Here is a 19,868-nt window from a genome sequence, read left to right as displayed (position 1 = left end):
GACAAGCACGTGTGCCATTAGTTTCTAGCGATAATTTGTTTACACCACTCACATCCGCTAAGAAAGAAAGTTATCAGTTACTGGAATCAAAGGAAAATTTTGTATGAAAATATTAGACGTAACTGCCGTTCCGGATAAAATAATCGAATATAAATGCCCAACCCGTGGTAACAAATGTAAATGAAAAATCGACGGTTTCATAGAATAATGTCTAATGTTCGAGCATATTCCATTTACGACTACTTTATATTAATGTAAACAGGTGTCCCCTATGAATTCTAATGATCGTCGTGCTAAAAACTAATGTCTGTGTCTTCTTATCTTTTTTAATGAAAAATGATGATTCTAAAAGAAATATATTTGTGGAATTCAACATACATGTATTTGCCATGAATAAATAAAATGTGTTTAAAATGATTTTTAGTAATTATTTTATGTATAAAATGATTAAAAAATAATTGACTAACATAGATATGTAATTTAAATGGTACGAATACAAAAAAATATTAACACGATGCGACTTTTTCGTCTTTTTAAAAATAAAATGGAAAAGGGTTAAAGATTGTACAAAACACCTAAGGAAGTCAACCTCCATAAGTGTCAATTGAGCATTTTAATTGCTTCCATCATTTTCTACATAAGGAAATGCCTGTAAAAAGTCACGAATATAACAGTTGTTCATATGTACCCATGCAACCGGGAATTGATATGCAACGAAGAATAATGAAACTCACAGTATTCAATTATCAATATAGTTTTACATATCTACATCGAATATTTTATTATCAGCGTTAGATTTCATTTCTCTGGTATTTAGGTGATGCGTATTTTTCAGACTTTGTTTCAATGTCATGATATTGCTAGGATGAACCTTGCCAATCTTTTGAATGGTGTGTAGTTTTTGAAAATCCTCTCTGTTCGCATTTTTCTCATACAAGTCATTAAATTTTCCGGCAATTACAGCAATTGGCATAGCTATAATTAACAGACCTGAAACTGCGCACAATGATCCAACAGTACGTCCCAGAGCAGTCTTAGGTACCTCATCACCATATCCTACTGTAGTCATAGTTACGACGGTCCACCAAATACCTATCACCATATCTGGAAAGGTCGTCGGATCCCGCAATTCGGCGAAATATATGAGATTAGCAAACAATAAGACAAAAATCAGAAATGTAATACTGAGTAAACCCAGTTCTTTCATACTAGATTTCACGGACATCAATAATATTCTAAGCGCACTGTACTGTTTCGTAATTCTAAAGAATCTAAAAAGTCGGAAAACTACGAGACAATAACACACGGAATAAAATATTAACAGTTCATAATTTTCAAGTAACTTTTCATCAAACGATTGATCAATAATGAAAATAGTCCACATAGCGAAGAACAGTATTATATCAAGAACATTCAACCAGTCTTTGAAGAACTCCTTCTTTCTTGGACAGGATGCAAATCTTGAAATTTGTTCACAAGAAAAGAACATCGTAATGAAGAGGTCCAAATCCTTCAGCCATTTGGGCGGTACAGTTGTAACAAACATGACTTCCTTTGGATTTTCTTTATCTATCCATAGATTTAGTCCATTCAGATTTACCCAGTAAATCAGTTTATCGAGATCGACATGTTTCTGTCGCAAATCCGGGTGTGTAACCAGCATCGGTGTGATGGCAGACAACAATACTATTAACAGGTAGAAAATGCTAAATATCTGAAAAACAAGACATGGAAATAAACTCATCATACATACCAAGATTGAAATTTTATATTGACGCCAAACGCGCGTTTCGTCAACAAAAGACTCATCAATGAAGCTCGAATCAAATAATGTTAAAAGGCCGAGGTTGAAAAATCATTGAGGACCAAAAATGGATTAGAATTTTGCCCAATTTATATTTTTATCTTCACTACGTGGCAAGATTTTATAAGATTGAAAGAATCTGAAAATACAATAGTTGATTAAATTTTCATTTCGGGATGAATAAAAGTACCAAAGGGACAGTCAAACTTGTAAATCAAAAATAAACTGACAACGTCATGGCTTAAAATGAAAAAGACAAACGGACAAACAATAGTACACATGACACAACAAAGAAAACTAAAGAATACACAAGACGAACCCCAACAAAAACTAGGAGTGATCCCAGGTTCTCCGGAGGGGTAAGCAGATCTTGCTCCACATGTGGCACCCATCGTGTTGATTAATTGATAACAAGGTGAGAGGGAATGGGATTGTAGTTTCGACTTAAGGAACATATCCAATATCATTTGTGAAACGGTTATTCCATAACGGTCAACCAACCCGTGATGGCGTCCGTATAATTTACGACGAGATGATTTCAACTTCACCATTTAGAACTCTTGAATTTATAGCTATATTGTGAGCAGCAACTCTCTATCAAAGAAATCATAATAGAAAATGTAACCACGGGAATATCGTATCAATTGGGAGATATATGCCCCGTATAATTCCATTTGTTTCTTACTTTAAATAAACACCTTTATATATCAAAACTAGTTTGAGTCCAGTTTACACTGACTTAGCATTGTCGGAGCATTCTCAGTTACTGAAAGCTAGTTCAAAGTCAGTTAGATAAATAAATAGATAATGTTCTCATCAGACTAAAGTATCAACCAGTACACAGACACCATGAAAATGTCAGGAACCGGTACTCTAGTGGCTAGTTTCTTGTCTGTTATATTTGTTAATTGTTTAATTATAAAATAGGACGTTAGTTTTCTCGTTTTTTTACCACCACTTTATTTGAATAGTTGAACCATTTATAATTATACCACATCTCTTTACTTTGATATGTTACTAAAACATTATTTTATTTAATTTTCTCCGTAAACTATTTAGGCTTAAAATGAAAATAAACTGACAACGCCATGGCTAAAAAATTAAAAGACAAACAGATAAATAATAGTACAACATAGAAAACTAAAGATCTAGTAACACGAACCCAAACTAGGGGTGATCAAGAAGGATAAGCAGATTCTGCTCCACATATTCTCAAATAACTCACCTTTGCTGCAATCGAAGATGTTGGTTCCTCCAGGAAAAGCCAAATTCTTTGTTTAATACCTGCTAAACACGATACTTTATGAGTTTGATATTCTGCCGTGCGCACAATGAAAGCATTTTTTATATAATTAACCAGATTCTGATCTTTTTCGTATTTGATGTATTTTGGGTAACAACATTCGGATATGTCTGTAACGGAAATTCTCCAGAATTCAAGTTCCTGTTTCCAATTCCACCCACAAATATGGGTAGGAAAGTGAAGTTCTCCATTTCTGTAAAAGTCTAGAATGGTGTTGAACAATTCTGGATTTCTGTCAAAGAAAAACTGTTTCTTATCCTTATTGTAATATTCTGATGTTGTTGTAAGTGATCCTAATAAAGTATCGCAATGTCTTTGTAATGTTGACCATTTTGTTTCAAAGAGAGTACCACCAACGTTTATATGAATTTCACCAGACATTTTCAGATGAAGAAAGCTCAAAAAGGTATTACCGGCTATTTTCCAATATAAAGTCAGTCTTCAACGGAAAGATGTTTGCCCATCCGAGGTAATCATTCTTCAAATGAATGCTCGTTGAAACTGTTATCACTTTGATCGTACTTAACAATCAGGTTTACAAATGTAATTTCAGGAAATCGATTTTAATGTAAGGCATTAATTATCATATATGTAGGTAATAAATAAATAGACGTTGGCATGCTTGCTAATAAAAATACATAATATTAAAGCACTGTATTCAAACAAATGATTTCATATCAATGTTATTTGTTATAATGTTTAAAAAAGACTAAATTAAATAACGTTTATCGATGTTTAAATCAAGTGGAGTGATCAAGAATGAATATATTGATGTACCGATAACAACAAACAAATGAGTCTGATTAAATTTAGTATTAGAAATATTAGTACAGTAGCACTATCTCATTCGGTTCAAATTAACTAAATGCAATTAGAAGTTATAAATTGGGTGGGTGTCAATATAAGCTTACTAAATAATTAAGGAAAATATGTTTCTTTTTTTTAACAACTTCTGATACTTTATTTTACTATGATAGTTGTTAACAAATCCCCTTAATGTTACAACAATGGCAATAAGGTTCTGCCCTGTATGGTTAATTGCCAATAAAACCAGGGGATTTCATAGGCAAACTTTTTATAATTTTATATACATGTATTATTGACTGCAAGGTTCACATTTTTAATAATTTATATTAATAAAGATCTTAGCTGTGACAGCGTCAAATATTAGCATGATATACGGAAAAAATAGTTATCAAATGTACCAGGCTTGTAATCTAATATGCCAGACCCGCGTTTCGTCTATATAAACCTCATCAGTGACGCTTAGATCAAATTCAGCTAAGGTTAATCTATTTTTGAGGTAGAAAAGCCTTTGTATTTCCAAAATTTAAAGTTAAATTAACAGTTAATTTATAATAACGAACATATCAATGATAACTTAAGTCAACACAGAAGTGGTGACTCCTGGGCTGGTGATACCCACGGGGAGATAAAAACTGCACCATCAGTGGCATCGAACCAGTGGTTGTAAATAAACTCATCATAGATACCTGGATTGAAATTTTATATTTACGCTAGACGCGCGTTTCGTCTCTACAAACGCAGTATTTACAAGATTGCGAAAGTCAAAATTTAAGTTAAATCAATCAAACTTTGTTAAACCAAAGCCCGATATATATATACAAGTTTTTTTTGTAAAACTGTCGACTAAGATTTTTCTAAATCTTAAATTTGAAAATTACCTCATGAATGAATACCACGATAAGAAGGAAAACGATTCGAAAGGGGCGAAGTTTGAAATACTTAGGCTTTCTATATCAGAAATAAGTTGTATTTTGCAATATTTTATAGAATTTTGGTTCTCATTTCTCTGCAACTTCGTACTTTATCTCTTTATTTGGACTTTTTACCTTTTTTGGATTCAAGCGTCACTGATCAGTCTTTTGTAGAGACGAAACGCGCGTCTGGCGTAAATACTAAATTTTAACCTGGTATATATGATGAGTTTATTCATTCTTATACTATTATGCTTACCATTATCTGACCGATTCTATACAATGTTACGATATAGAACCACAAGTTCTAGCTTGTTTAAAGAGACAACACAAATAAATACTGTATATCGGTATATTTTCGCGGGGTATATTTTTCAAGGTTAATCGCGAAATGAACACAAAAGAGTGAACCCGAGTGTGTCAGCGTCTTTAACATGCATTGCCTTCCATCAGCTTCATCCAGTTTTAATCCACCATTTTGTACATAAGAAAATGCCTGTACCAAGTAAGAAATATGGAAGTTGCTATCCTGTAGTTTGATGTGTTTAAGCTTTTGATTTTGCATTTGATGAGAAACTTTCCGGTAAGATTTTCCCTCGAAGTTTTATTTTTATTTGTATTTTTTCGACACTAAGGAAAACTGTCAAGATCGGGAAAAGGATTAGACACACAAACAGAGAAGACGACTATCTTGGTATTTAAAGATTCAAGGTGACAAAATGTCGCTTATTTATTTAGATATAGACAAGTTTCCTATAGGAATTTTTTTACCCAGGAGTAGATTACCTTAGCCGTATTTGGCACAACTTTTTAAAATTTTGGGTCCTCAATGCTCTTCAACTTTGAATCTATTTGGCTTTTTAACTATTTTGATATGAGCGTCACTGATGAGTATTATGTAGACGAAACGCGCGTCTGGCGTATAAAATTATAACCCTGGTACTTTTGATAACTATTCCTATAAACTCTTATGACCAGTATTAAACACAATATACGTCCATTAAGTAAATCATTATAATACATGTACTTTAGCATAGTTGAAATGGTTATAATGCGTGTTTTGAAACAAATTGAGATTTTTGTTTTAGTCGGGTTGATAAGATTCTGTAAGATTTTATTATATTACGATTTTATTATCAAATATTTTCAATTCTTTTGTCGAATTAATTCTTTTAGACGAATTAAACAGATCATGTATGCCATAAATATACTAGTTGTACTTATAAAATAACTATGTATAATTAATGTTTTACAATCGGGTAATTTCATGAATTTTCGCCACTTTAGAATGGCTCATTTATATCCCATGTTGCACTTTCTAATAAACGCGTAGCGTGTTATTCAACAGTGTGCACCACATTTTTTATGTTATTTTGAATAGACAGAAAAAATATTACAGTCATTTCTGATAATTTAATTCTAAATTCCATTTTAAACCGTAGGAAACCATGAAAAAACGTTGACGACGTCACGGTCACATGACTAAATTATGTCTATGGGCTCATAACAAAATAACGTCAGCCAATCATATGTTGCGTTACCTCCAAAATTAAATTATTATGAACTAATAATTATCGAGATATCTATCAATCTAATCAACGGAACATGAGCAAAGACTACAAAATAAAATTCAACTACAAATAAACAAATAAAATGAGAATGTATCTGAGGACACGAATGCTCGCTTATCATATGTAAAAAATACTTTTGGTATTGACAAACAGAAAGCAAAAGGTTAGGCGAAATGTTTAGGCATGTCGGGTTCTAAATGCTCTATAACAGCATACTTTGTAATCACAGAAACAAATAGGGCAAAAACAGATGTGATCATTAAAAATCTGTTTTTTGTGGCAATTTATATAAAGCCTATAATTGATAATGATAAAAGTAATATTAATTATTAAATTGGTTGCAATGAATTACAATGCTTTCCCAGTTAAAAGAAAATCTATAATTTCACATGTGAAATACACGTAGATATTTCACTCTCTGACGTCATACAACAATAGTCGTTGTCGATAACGGCGGATCAAAACAAATTGTGAATGCGTAGAAAAAAAAAATGTTATAGTTCCTTACATGTTTTACATTAATTTCTTTAAAAAAGCCATTTGCCAATGTAATAAAAAGAATAACTAATTTAAGAATTCCAAATCGGATAAAGATATGAGTTATGTCGCTTTACCCGACAATGATCACTGTGAACCACCTAAACTGACGAAAAGAGTAAAATAAATACCAACCCTCCCCAAACATTTCTCCATAATCACGTCTTTGATGTTCAATACAAAATTATCCATCTGGTTCATGTAAATACAAAATACCTAGATGCTCTTATGAACCTGTGTCTCTCACCTTGGTCTATGTTCATAATCAACAATGGACTCTCTGCATCAGAAAAAGTCAGGAATGACAGTTATCAATTCTTTTGATGTGGTTGAGGTTTTGATTTTGTCATTTGATTAAGGACTTTCAGTTTTGATTTTTCGCAGAGTCAGTATTTTGGTGATTTTTTTTTCAACACTGCAAACAAGAATTGAATTCATGACAAATTGATTTTTTTGCTGAGCTTGTATTGCTGATCACGTTTCGTTTAATTTTTTCTATCTTCCTATGTTTTGATGAAAACACAACAAAAAAAGGGGGAAGAACATCAGCATTTAAGGAAAATCCTGTGAAGAGTGACAGTCTCCTAACTAAAAATATTTGACTTGTGCTGTTATCTGCTCTATGGTCGGGTGGTTGTCGCTTTGACATATTCACCATTTCCTTTCTCCATTTTATTATAGGCTTTGTTTATAATTTTTGATATTTAAGTTTCTGTTAATCTATTAAAACTTTTAGTATACAAGGCAAAACGAATAACAAAAATCGTCATTTAAGGTCAATAACTTTAATACCTTGTAAGGAGTCTTCGAACAATTTTCTGAAATGTAGATCTTGTCTAGCTGATAATATTTTCTTGTTTAAGTTTCTATTTGTCTATTATAATCTTTTAACTGTATTGATTGTGTTATGTTAAGCGCTTAGAGTAATTTTAATTAGATAATGCGCTATATAAATATTGTAAATAATAATAATAATCTCAGGGCAATAACTTTAATTTAGAGTCGCTGACAATTTCGAACATGCATACTGACCTGTAGATCTTGTCTTGCTGATTATGTTTGCATCAAAAAGTTTCTCTATATATATGTTTTCAAGATAAAAGGGAAAAATGAGAAACATGGTACAATTTGTCAAGTAAGGGAAAAAAACTCCTCTAAAAAATCGCCTGACAGGTTACTTATGTGGTATTCTATCTATAAGGCATCAGATGTAAAGTTCAATTCTGACCGGACGGTTCTGCACACTAATACATCCCTCATTACCAAACAAACGACACTTTATGGTGATGGTTTAATGTCGATCGAAAGGACACCTAAACTGACCAACCTTCGGCGTTCAATTAAATAAAGTAAGCGTTCGGCCTTCCACAACACAGATTAGTAAGTCTCAATAACAAGTGAAGTCAGTCTGAGTACAAATATCAGGTACCAAGATTATAATGTAGTACTTCAGACGCGCGTTTCGTCTTCATAAACATAGCTAGCGAGTATGAAAAGGCACTCTTCATAAAAAAAATAAGACATTTAAAAATGAGTTGCTTTGGTCTACTTCGTTTGGTCTCTGGTTGCGGTTGTCTCATCAGCAATCATACTAAATTTCCATAATGGAATAAATACGTACTAGGTCTTTATAGCAACTGGTAAGCTCTTCACTTTAACACTCTGTGCATCAAATTTCATCACAAAACCTCTTCGTCTTGTCACGTGTTTAAAAGTTGAAACTGAGAGAGATGCACTTTAAAAGCACCTGAATCCCAAAAACAAATGTTGACCAGAGAAACCTGTGTGGTGTTTTTTTCTTATGATCAATAAATCATGACGAAATGGTTTAAAAAGTATTTGTAAATTTTTAAATCAAGAGTTTCTACGAATATGACCTTGTCGGTATGTAATAAGTTTTCAATTAACATTTTCGTACAGAATAAATGTATAACGATATTTATGTAAGTTTCTTTACGTCGTATGCTTATTAAAATTTACTCTCAATGTCCCTTTGATATGACCTAAGTAGTTCTAAATTTGTATACTTAACATCCATTACTATGCATGGGAACAAAGTTTTAGAGTAGGATTCTAATTTACCTCGTCATCATACATATTTCCTCAATGGAAATTAATTTTCAAATTTATAACACCTGTAATTTTTTTCTCAATCGATTAATGAATTTCGAACAGCAGTATACTACTGTTGCCTTCACTTATTATTTTTTTTATTTTTTTTTTAACAGTTTATGCCCTAGAGGATATTCACAAATTGCAGGTGCATGAATCGTACAGCTTCTGTGGTCCCAGTAATATCCGTTATCAGAGTCCCCGGATTCAGCCTTTCCAATACTAGCGCAATGTTCGCCATCAGGTTTGGTTTGGTCATGTGATCCAGGTCTCCAATGAGAGTACGTGTGTCGTCGTAGTATGTCACCTGTGCTCCTCCAGTGCCATGGGCCACTGAAACTAGACGAGTTTCTATAGGCATCTAGCCAGTAACGATTAGCTGGAAAATAAATATTCATAGATATTAAAAAATCTATGAGACAGCAAAATAATGAGGCTTATAACCAAAGTGATATCCAGGGTTATGGGTCATCAACGATACGCGTGTGTCTAATATGCTGAATCTAATATAGTCACGAGTCTAAAAAGTGTGTATAAGAGTATAATGAGGCTTATAACCAAAGTGATATCTAGGGTTATGGGTCATCAACGATACGCGTGTGTCTAATATGCTGAATCTGATATAGTCACGAGTCTAATAGGCTGAGTGTGAATAAGAGTGTTTGCTACTGTTCATAATAATTTTATTTTGTCTAGATACATGTAGCTATTGTGCTATTTGGAAATTCGCTCGCTTATCCAAACTTTTGTTTAAAAAGTATTATAACATACAGATATAAAAGCCATATTTGTAAATCTTTGTTATTTTTTCTATCTAATAGATTTGGTGTGATGATGTCATCAACAGTCGGAGACATGACCTTGTAGAATGCCTAACTATAGGTATCGACATAATTAAGAAGCGTGAAAGTACATACAGCTGGATGCAGGCTAAGCATAACATAGAGTAAATACACGATAACACCGCGTGCACATATTTCATTTGTTAACTTCGATTTTCGCGTTTTCTACTATTGCGTTAACAACGGTCAAAGCGAAATTTTCAAATGGCGATGTCATTTTTGAAACCCATCATGCAGTATTAAACGCTTGTTTACTATGAAAAACAAAGAAGACGCGCCTTTTTCGCGTTGACGCGAATGTAAACGTAAAAGCAAACGCATGTTTATTTTTTATGTCTACTAAAATTTTGAAATAAACGTAGAGTTGCGTCGTTCATATGAAGTACACGTGAGTAAACGCCATGTGAACTCTTTATGCGCGTCTTCATGCAATGCTTGGTCTTCAACCAACTATATGAGCAATATATAATGTCTTAATTTATTTATCATCAGTTTGTATTCATTCTTGATAGATATATTTTTGATAAGGAAAATTCGGTTTCATTCAAATCTGCCTTTATCTAATCAAATATAATACTGCTGAACAGTAAATTACCCTGATGTCGTTGCTGACTAAGTAGTTGTGATATTGCCAAATTTTCCACTTTGCTGCTAATAATAACTAGTCTGGAACACAAATATTTACACACATTCTGTAAAAGGAGAAATACAGGAATGATAACTCTACAATCAGACATGATGACACATATATAGATTCGTGGCTTCGTTGTTTGTTTATTCACAAGTTACGAGTGAGTGCACAATGAAACTATCTTTGAGAGAACATGTAATTGCATATAACCAACAAGTTCATGCCAATTTTTCAACAATAGGCATCAGGTATAGAATGCAAGTTTACATAATATCTAACCAAAATTAATTAGAAATAAAAAAAAAAAAATACAAATTAAAACAAAATTATGATTTTTCATATAATACTCGCTTCTAAACAAAGGTTGCTGCATAAACTCCAAAGATAAGGTTCAAGTATTAAAGCTGGTGTATATATAATTAATTTAGTCGATCAATTGATTGCTGAATGACCTTGGACTGTGGTAAATGACCTTGGACTGTGGTAAATGTCCTCGAACTGCTGTAAATGTTTCATGAATGTTCATCATTGTTCAAAATAACAGTTACTACAATAGGCTCAATAGGATGGTTCTACAAATATTTTGATATGTTTAAAGGGTAGTTTTTTTTATTTGACATTGAAAATTTAAAGTGTGCTGGTTGCGGCTCAACTTTTGCCTTGCAACAGGCCAACTATGAATGAACCTACAGAGCGTACACATTTAGTTGATCGCATCTTACATAGGACATAACACTATTGTCTTCATTCCGACCAGACGTGTCTACGTAATGATACATCCCGTACATCCTAAAGGCTTGACGGTCTACTTTCATCAAAGTTTGCGGTCGTAACAGTTATTGTAAGAAACTGTGGCTACATTTTGTCTCCCAATTTTTTTTATTTTTTTTTTAGTCAATAAAGAGTGCAGAATATGTCGAATTTTTATGCCAGCTGCATAGTTTTGCATCTCGAGCGTAATTAATGATAGTTTTTAAAAAAAACATTGCCCGCCATACGTAAGGAAAGCTGAAGGGTTATGTTATTTTCATAGAATACAGTTTAATGACAAACGATTAAAACCGTCTGGGCCTGTTCCAAGTCAGGAGCCTCTGGCCGTCGTTATAGTCCTTTATGATTTTTAATCTTAGTTCATTTATATATTTCAGAGTTTAGTATGACGTCCATTATCACTAGACTAGTTCACATTTTTTTCTTTTGAACCATCTGAATTACGCCTCCGTGTGCGGGATTTTCTTGCTGTGTTGAAGACCATTGGTGGCCTTTGGCAGTTTTCTGCTCTTTTGTCGGGTTGTTGTCTCTTTGACACATTCCCCATTTCCATTCTCAATTTTATTATGTTTGTGAAAGAAGATCAAATCTATAATATAAAATTATCATTAAAACACGATATAAATAAAAGTCTTCCTTGCTATTCTGTTTAATTGTTAAACAGTCCCTTACAATTTTTTTGAATCGGATTTTTCATTTGACTGAAAAAATGTAATCGGTTTAAATTCGTTGATGCGTTTTTGATTTACTGTTTAAAAATACTTAACAACGTACATGCTACTACTGGTACATTTGTACGTATGATATATTAAAAAATACATACCATTGCGTCATGCCTGGTTCTTGCGTGCTGACCAACAAAGTAGCAGTTTTGTCCTTTTCGGACAAACTTGGATGGACATTCATTATGTTCATGTTTAAAACTAGGTGTACAACCTAAAATAAATTACAAAATAACAGGGTGACTTGTATAGTTCCAAAAACAAATGACGTTTCAAATTCTTATAATATATAAAAGCCGCGAGCCTGAATGCGGGCTGCAGTTTGACGTATGAGCACTGCTTCACATTGTGTTGAGCGACTCATGCAGATATAAGACACATTCGTCTTTCTCAAACTTAAAACATAATTGAACATCATTAAAAAGCAATAATTTCGGAAAGCCTTTACAAAAAGAGGTTAATGCTTCCTACCCTTGAATGAACTTAGTTTTTCTATCATGTAATTTGTTTTATTAACAGTAAAAATCATTTCAACACAAAATCACTGACATGGATGGTAATATCTACAGGTGAAAACAACCACCAGCATTACTACCGAACTTATGATTGTTTTAAAGCAAGATGACTCCAAACACCTAGTGAGGGAGAACATACAAGCCAGTGAATATATGATAGCCTAATCTTCAATATGACTACATTTGTAGGTCAGATTTTCCTTATTATACTGTTATATACAACTGTATGGCTAACGTACCTGTTGGAAGACCAAGTTGACTCTGTGCCGATGCCGTTGTTGTGTCTAATGTGGAAGTCAGTGGAATGAGAGTAGTCGTCGGAATATAATTCCCATTGCAGAAGTTGTTATCACAGCATACTCCCTCTATGTTCATTGCTAATAAATCCTTACAATTCTGCAGAAATAAAATGAGAACAATGTCAAAGTAGAAAAAATTATGACAGTTGTTTAAAAACTCTTTAAAACGTTATTTAAAAATATACCATCAGCAGCGTCTACAAAAGAACAAATGGCTCATCAGTGAGGTTTGAATCGGAGCATTTAGGTCCGAAAAAATTCCTAAATGTTTTGCCAGGTATGGCTAAGATAATCTATTCATGAGGAAGAAAAGCTTGCAAGTCCAAATGTTTGATAAGGAAAGTAACGCATCACCTCGATATCTCGGACAAACAAGAATGACAAAAATCACCGAATTCAGCAGTTCGCGACTTTCAAATTTGTTTGTTGTAATTCATTGATGAAAAATCAAAGTTCTTTTTTCGCTGCTGTTTTATATTCACGTTATTTTTCTACTGGCAAACATAAGTTGGCTGATTGTATCTAAGACATAATTGGTCGTTGTGTTTTGAAGAGAGTAGCGCAAGTTTGACGACTGATCTCAGTCAAGCTTTTCACCAAACTGTTCAAACTTTTTTTGACCATACTCATCAAATCCGTTTTTCTAAATGTAAATCCATGACAGAGGTAAAGCAGACTCTTCGTCGATATTTAAGGTGGTAGACCTAGGTTAGGGAAAATAACTCTTAAAATCATCAGTACGTTTGTGTCAGCCATTTTCATAAATAGGTTCTAAGCTTCTAGGATACATAGATTATTTTCAGTCTGTTTCAGGTAGATGCTTAAAATACATTAATAAAACTTGACTATTACAAACGCATCACTGAATTAAAGAGTTATCTCCCTGGATCAAGGTCTACCCCCTTAAACATCCATTCGCTTCGGTACTCAATATCTCCTTTTTATTAATTATGCTGTCAACCTGGTTAGTTTTCTCTGTTTAAATTGTATCTTGATATTTTATAGTTGACATTAGCAAATATAATGATCATGTGTTTACAAAATATCTAACCTGTTTAGCAACACATCCTAATTTATATCCTTCTTTAAAGTTGAACACGTGACTTTCAACAGCTATACAACTTTCCTGTAAAAGTAGAATATTAAACAATATTAAGACAACAAACACATGTATCTGATTTTTGTCATATATTACTGTTTATAATTAAAACTTGAAAGGTGATTCACTTGCATTTCAGTACAATATACCTGTGTTTCGTGTACACAGGTCCAATCGGAGTCCTTAGAATGAAAACAGGCCGATTTCATGACGAGGTGGAAGAGAAATGTGGGGGTCCAAATTTGTGTCAAATCTGACAAAGGCTTGTTATGCTTTAGGTTTGAAAACCTTGGCTTTTAAAATGAAAACGGTTTAATTTTGTATTACACCATCGCACGTTATTTTCATATGAAAAAGCAGATGTGGTATGATTGCCAATGGGACAACTGTCCACAAGAGAGCAAAATGACACAGAAATCAACAACTATAGGTCACCATTTGGCCTTCAGCGAATCCCATACCGTATAGACAGCTAAAAAAGGCCCCGAAATGTTCATTCAAATAAACAGCTTTTGGAAATGCCTAATACATACGAGACCCCAGTGATACTAATGTACAAGGCAGTGCTTTAACCGATTGAACTAAGGAGGCACTTCATTGGTTCAACCGCTTACGGCTAACTAAGATTCTACTACTTAGTAGAAAGAAATTAGTTCAAATAGATTGATTTTATCCCATTAATGAACACACTTATTCTAGTCTATTGTTTACCTTATGGCCATCACACATAATTCTGTTTCTGCATTGCCCGGGCAAGTCAACACTTGCACATTCATAGCATGTCAGAGCTTTTGTGGAAAAAAATAAATATATTCAAGACATTCGAAATAAAATTTATTAAGATTTTGAGATGACAAAAAGCAATACAAGCTACAATGTATGTGTATGTGTGTGTGTTTGTGTGATATCCATATTCTCTTTTTTCTCTCTCACAAAACAGTACACAGTAAACATAAAAACAAACAAACACAAACCCTACCAACAACTGATGTTGATTTCAGGTGCATATCCTGCTCCACTATTGACACCTGTTATGAATGTAACTGCTCAAGCTTTCAATTCTCTTTTTGTAAATAAGTTTAGAAAATAAACATATATATTGTAATTCGCGATACGTATGACGTTGATGTACAGCTGTGTTGCAACTTTCTAGTCTTTCCATACTTTTACTACTAAGCCTCATTTTTCGCTAGCTCTTTATTTGTCTATTTTGTTTATTTTTGTGCAGTGTATTTTTAATCACTATTTTCAACACAGAAATTTAAGATTATAAACCTTTATCTTATCGTAACAGACGTTTATAATATATAACAATGTTGTCAATGCGTGTTTAATTTACACATTTTTTTTGCATAGATCTAAATGATTAAATCAAATTACAACAATTTTCTGTTTTGTGTTTTTAAAGTATAAAATTTACTTTACAGAAGTTATTTACCGCCGTTTTGCATTCTATGCCATAAACAAGTGTACAACAAAGGTAATTGTTGAATACCATCATTTAGGAAAATAAAACAATTCTGGTGGTAAAAATTAGCTATATACTAGTATATACACATGCATACAATTCCTACTTACAACATTTGCCGCAGGTCTGTGGACACAAAGAGGCCACACAAGTCAGGTTACACCCATTGTTTTCCGAAAAATATCGACAAACTTCCGAGTCCATCTCGGTACAGGCAGCGCTAAATCCGTTTGTTTTACCGGAAGGTTGGACTTCATTGAGAGAGAAAACAAATACATATTTATTTAATTAATGTGACATTCAGATTTTAAGAATAAATGTCAAATTCCAATAATAGCACAAAATGATAGTAAATATGAAAACAAAAATACGTGCAAACCATGTTCAGTTTTTTCACTCTAAAAGAACACAAGTTTTTCGTAAGTGTCAAACGAATGTGTGCTCCACTCACAAACTTCGGACAGTGATCGTTTCCGTTCCGGAACTATTTTCCTTTACTCCATCAATGTGTAGAGTAGTATGCGGACCCGTATTCGGATCTGAACTGAAACTACCGGGGAGTTTGCTCCACTCATGGAAACGGCCGTTCGAGGGGTGTCCTCATTATTAACTTTGACAACATTAAAACGCGAAAAAAATCAATTTCCATCTCATGTGAATTAAAGTCGTCCTTAACATGCATGTAATATTTGACACTGAACAAAAACAAGCAATCAATCAATCAATCACATTATAAAACTTCTTTGTCCTTTTCTGCCATTTATTGCGAAATGTCCACTTTAGTTAAATCGTTCAAGCTCGCGATAGCATTTGATAACATGTAATTGTTTGGAGTGGCCAATATTTCTTTCTCCTTCGGACAATTTGTTTTTGTATATACCTTTAGTGTACCAGGGACTGCTGACTAATTACAAAACTTGATTTGAGTTCGCAGGAGTTTTTGTTGGTTTTTTTTCTATTCGGCGTGAAGTTGTTTTTGCTTTATAGTTTTCATTTGATTGTTGCTGTCATAAACATATGTCTCCGGTATTTCGAAGCACCATTATTATTTTATTTGGGATTTCTACAGAATATTTTGTAAACTTGAGGTTACATGGTGACTAAACCTTGTACACAGATAGAATTAGGGGAGACATTTGATTGGTTAATTTCCAATGATGGTTTTATTTTCTTATATGCAATGACATGTTATGTGAATTTTTTTCTATAGTACTGGACAGGATAAAACTTTACTCATGCCAAGTATTTATTTATTCGAAACAAAGATAAATTCTGCACATTTTCTGAAAAGTACAAATTTAACTAAGACAAATAGGGGAAACTCAATGGTGGTATACACCTATAACCCCTTGGGTTTGTATCATACGTCATTTATGCAGATCTGTACTCCTACTGATACAAATAAACATGTGAAATATTCTTTAGTCTTGTATTATTTTAATTTTAGTTTCTCGTGTACAATTTGGAAATTAGTATGGCGTTCATTATCACTGAACTAGTATATATTATTTGAGGGGCCAGGTGAAGGTTGCCTCCGGGTGAGGGAATTTCTCGTTACATGGAAGACCTGTTGGTTACCTTCTGCTGTTGTTGTTTCTATGGTCGGGTTGTTGTCTCTTTGATTCATATCCCATTTCCATTCTCAATTTTATTGAATACAGAATAATTTACCCGGATTTATAGTAGGGGCGGATATTTTATCAGGTTCGTTGTATTTATTGCACAAGTCTGACGAACAGCACCCTCCAATCAAATCAACATCTCGTCTACCTCTCGACTGCGTGCGGTTTGGAATAGCACCGTACAAATCATTGCATACCTGTTGAACAAGTTTATATATAATCATATATTATATAATATATCTGCATATACAACAAAGCTTTTTCGTCTGTTAGTTGCATGTACAATGTCCAGAAAAAAATCAGCAAGGAAAAAAAAAGAATGACTTTAACATCTTCGGTGTTTTGTTTTTTTTAAAGTTGTCAAGCTGGCAATGAATATCATTTCAAGCAACATGTAAATGAAAACTCTTCTATTTCTATAATAAGAGACATTATAATGGCAGAATTTGATGCAATATGAAGCTTTAACATGTGAATTTACTTCTCATTGAAAAAGTACTTTTGAAGTCTTACAAATGAACTTTTTGTAATAGTTCAAGGCTTACAACTATCAGAAAATATTACTGTACTGAACTGATGAGATTGGTGATCATCTTTATGATTTTGGTCATTCATATTTGAAAGAAAAGACTTTGACAGGGCAGCGGAGGATCTGAGGGAAAGGATGTTCCGATGGCCGAAACCACTTTTTTGGACGATCAATGCAATTGAATGGAACCCCCTTTTAATAATTGCTGGATCCGGCCCTGCGGGAAACCTTAATATTTACAATTGTGTACAATACTTGCCAGGTTGTCTACACATCCAAGCTGGAACTTTTTCTCAAGAGAAGCTGTAACTGTTTGGCTTACAATGCAGGACTTGAAATAATTACATATGAAAAAAATATGATGTTGTAATGGAAACAATAATTCAATAATAAAAGTATAAAACTGGAAAGGAGAAAGAACATCAAACATTTTGATCATGTAACAAAGCAATAAATAAATGATATATAAATGTAATACATTAAAACAAATTGCTTCAGATAATCATTTTCGATGGGAGGGATTAAAAATACTGAAATATGAACCGTAAACCGGATTTTCCATCGTTTATAAATTGTAAAATAATATTTATACCTCCGCTAAAACTGTAATGGTCTACAGTTATTGTACTTTGTCCGTAGGTCATACAGTCCGACTTTCTACCAGTCTACGTGCCTATAATATTGTTTTAACTGGAACTATAATCTGACCTCTATGAGGTTTACATCGAGCTTCCATAAGCATGTTCCAAGTAATTACGCATTTGTGTTTAGTATTGTTATGTTACCCAATATTTATCGCGGTGTATCATTGGTAAGCAATAACTCACAATATTATATCTTGTTTCTCTTACGTAGCAGTTGGAAAATAAGTAATCTCCTAATCAACACTTACCATGGTCATGTTTGTACATTGGAGTATGTGATGACAATCCGAAGGGTGATCTACATGATCACAGGAATAGCATGTCAAAGCTTAAATAAAGGAATAAACAGACCAATTAGATTCTATAGGAAACAACCAGTGTTATTAAGTTCACGTTTGAGAAAACAAAGAGCATATCATAACTGGTCCTTTCTTTGGAATAAGATACAAAGTAACTTGTCGTTTGTTGACGTAATCTCTACGTGTTTCTCGTTTCTCGTTTTTATATAGACTTTACCGTTGGTTTTTCCGTTTGAATGGTTTAACACTAGAAATTACACCTTACATAAGAATGCCAGCTTTTGATTGGCTGATAGCGAGTGTATTTTTCGCATATTCTAACATTTTTTTCCGAATTTCAAACGAATCTGACTCTTATTACTACTGCCGGTGAATATGCCTCAAATACCATGGTATTTGCCATTTTGGATGTTCCTTTTTTACCCTCGCGAGCATCTTCCCGCCATTTTTTCGGATATGACGTTACATAAAGACAGCGCGAACGCGTATACGCACCTGTATAGTTCCCGCGGTATATTTTATGACAGTATTTGTCCTCAATTAAATATTTCCTTTTCCTAGTACAGACTGAGAGAGTTTAGATTGAAATTTATTCGGTGTAATTAAACAGATATATCATGTAATGGAGGGGTATTTGCAGAAAATACAAGTCTTGGGACAAAATTTCCCTTGCCTAGCGGCTCGGGAAATTTAAGTCCCTCGACTTGTATTTTTCGTAAATACCCCTCCATAACATGATATTTGTTCATAATTTCGGGGGCTCTTTTAAGCTTGTTGTTCGGTGTCGGTGTGAGGCCATACATTGCCCTATAATGGTTCACTTTTATAAATTGTTGTTTGGATGGAGAGTTGTCTCATTGGCACTCACACCACATTTGTCTGTATCTACGTATTTTACTAAACATTTAGCCTTTGATGCATAATGTTTTTTTAATTGTTGCTATTGGCTTCGAAATAGCTGTCAGTAACTGCGAGTACCCTCAGATTTGCACTTAGTGTCTTTTTGTAGTTGTGATATACTTATACCCGGCTACGTCCACACTGCGTTTTTGTTAGATGTAGTTCTATTTGTATCCATGTGATGAGTTCAGCCTTTTTTAACTGTTTTTTATAGTTAGTTTTCATGTTGTACTGTACACCACTGTCCTATGTTAGGGAAGGGTTTGGATCCCGCTAATATGTTTAACCCCGCAACATTCTGTATGTATGTGCCTGTCTCAAGTCAGGATCATGTAATGCAGTGGTTGTTGTTTGTTGTTGTTGTACATATTTAAACAAATTTCAAAGATGAGCTGGTTCTATCATGATAGACTATATATTATATATTAAAAAAGGGAAAATACTAACGACACGATACACAGGTTCTAGGACAGAGAGTTGCC

At 33.4% G+C, this 19,868-nt stretch overlaps 2 protein-coding genes across 3 annotated transcripts in view; both read right to left on the bottom strand.

The window, feature by feature from the left end:
• Positions 1-757: 757 nt before the first annotated feature.
• Positions 758-3,560, bottom strand: LOC134728068 (potassium voltage-gated channel protein Shaw-like). Its single transcript, XM_063592466.1, has 2 exons — positions 3,030-3,560; positions 758-1,714 (listed from the first exon to the last, which is right to left on the bottom strand). Exons 1-2 carry the CDS (start codon positions 3,486-3,488, stop codon positions 758-760), a joined length of 1,416 nt encoding a protein of 471 aa, XP_063448536.1. The 5' UTR covers positions 3,489-3,560.
• Positions 3,561-9,140: 5,580 nt separating this feature from the next.
• LOC134681447 (uncharacterized) overlaps positions 9,141-19,868 on the bottom strand; it is a 51,651-nt gene continuing 40,923 nt past the window's right edge. The window contains exons 3-12 of one of the 2 annotated variants that reach the window (XM_063541078.1): positions 18,436-18,515; positions 17,803-17,874; positions 17,064-17,211; positions 15,503-15,643; positions 14,636-14,712; positions 13,877-13,951; positions 12,766-12,922; positions 12,113-12,225; positions 10,483-10,579; positions 9,141-9,424 (exon numbers count right to left, since the gene is read on the bottom strand). In XM_063541078.1, the coding sequence (XP_063397148.1) occupies positions 9,144-9,424; positions 10,483-10,579; positions 12,113-12,225; positions 12,766-12,922; positions 13,877-13,951; positions 14,636-14,712; positions 15,503-15,643; positions 17,064-17,211; positions 17,803-17,874; positions 18,436-18,515 (1,241 nt within the window). In that variant the 3' untranslated portion in view covers positions 9,141-9,143. The remainder of the gene's footprint in view (positions 9,425-10,482; positions 10,580-12,112; positions 12,226-12,765; positions 12,923-13,876; positions 13,952-14,635; positions 14,713-15,502; positions 15,644-17,063; positions 17,212-17,802; positions 17,875-18,435; positions 18,516-19,868) is intronic. The other variant, XM_063541079.1, reaches the window with a different exon arrangement.

The sequence above is a fragment of the Mytilus trossulus genome, chromosome 8, assembly GCF_036588685.1.
Source record: "Mytilus trossulus isolate FHL-02 chromosome 8, PNRI_Mtr1.1.1.hap1, whole genome shotgun sequence".
NCBI lineage: Eukaryota > Metazoa > Mollusca > Bivalvia > Mytilida > Mytilidae > Mytilus > Mytilus trossulus.
Note: the sequence above shows the minus strand (reverse complement) of the source record. Positions and strands in the feature narration are given on the sequence as shown.

Excerpts from the sequence above, each read along its gene's own strand:
- LOC134728068 (XM_063592466.1), bottom strand. The coding sequence starts at position 3,488 with ATGTCTGGTGAAATTCATATAAACGTTGGTGGTACTCTCTTTGAAACA. Across the intron at positions 1,715-3,029 it reads CATCTTCGATTGCAGCAAAG|ATATTTAGCATTTTCTACCT; the intron begins GTGAGTTATTTG and ends CTTGTTTTTCAG.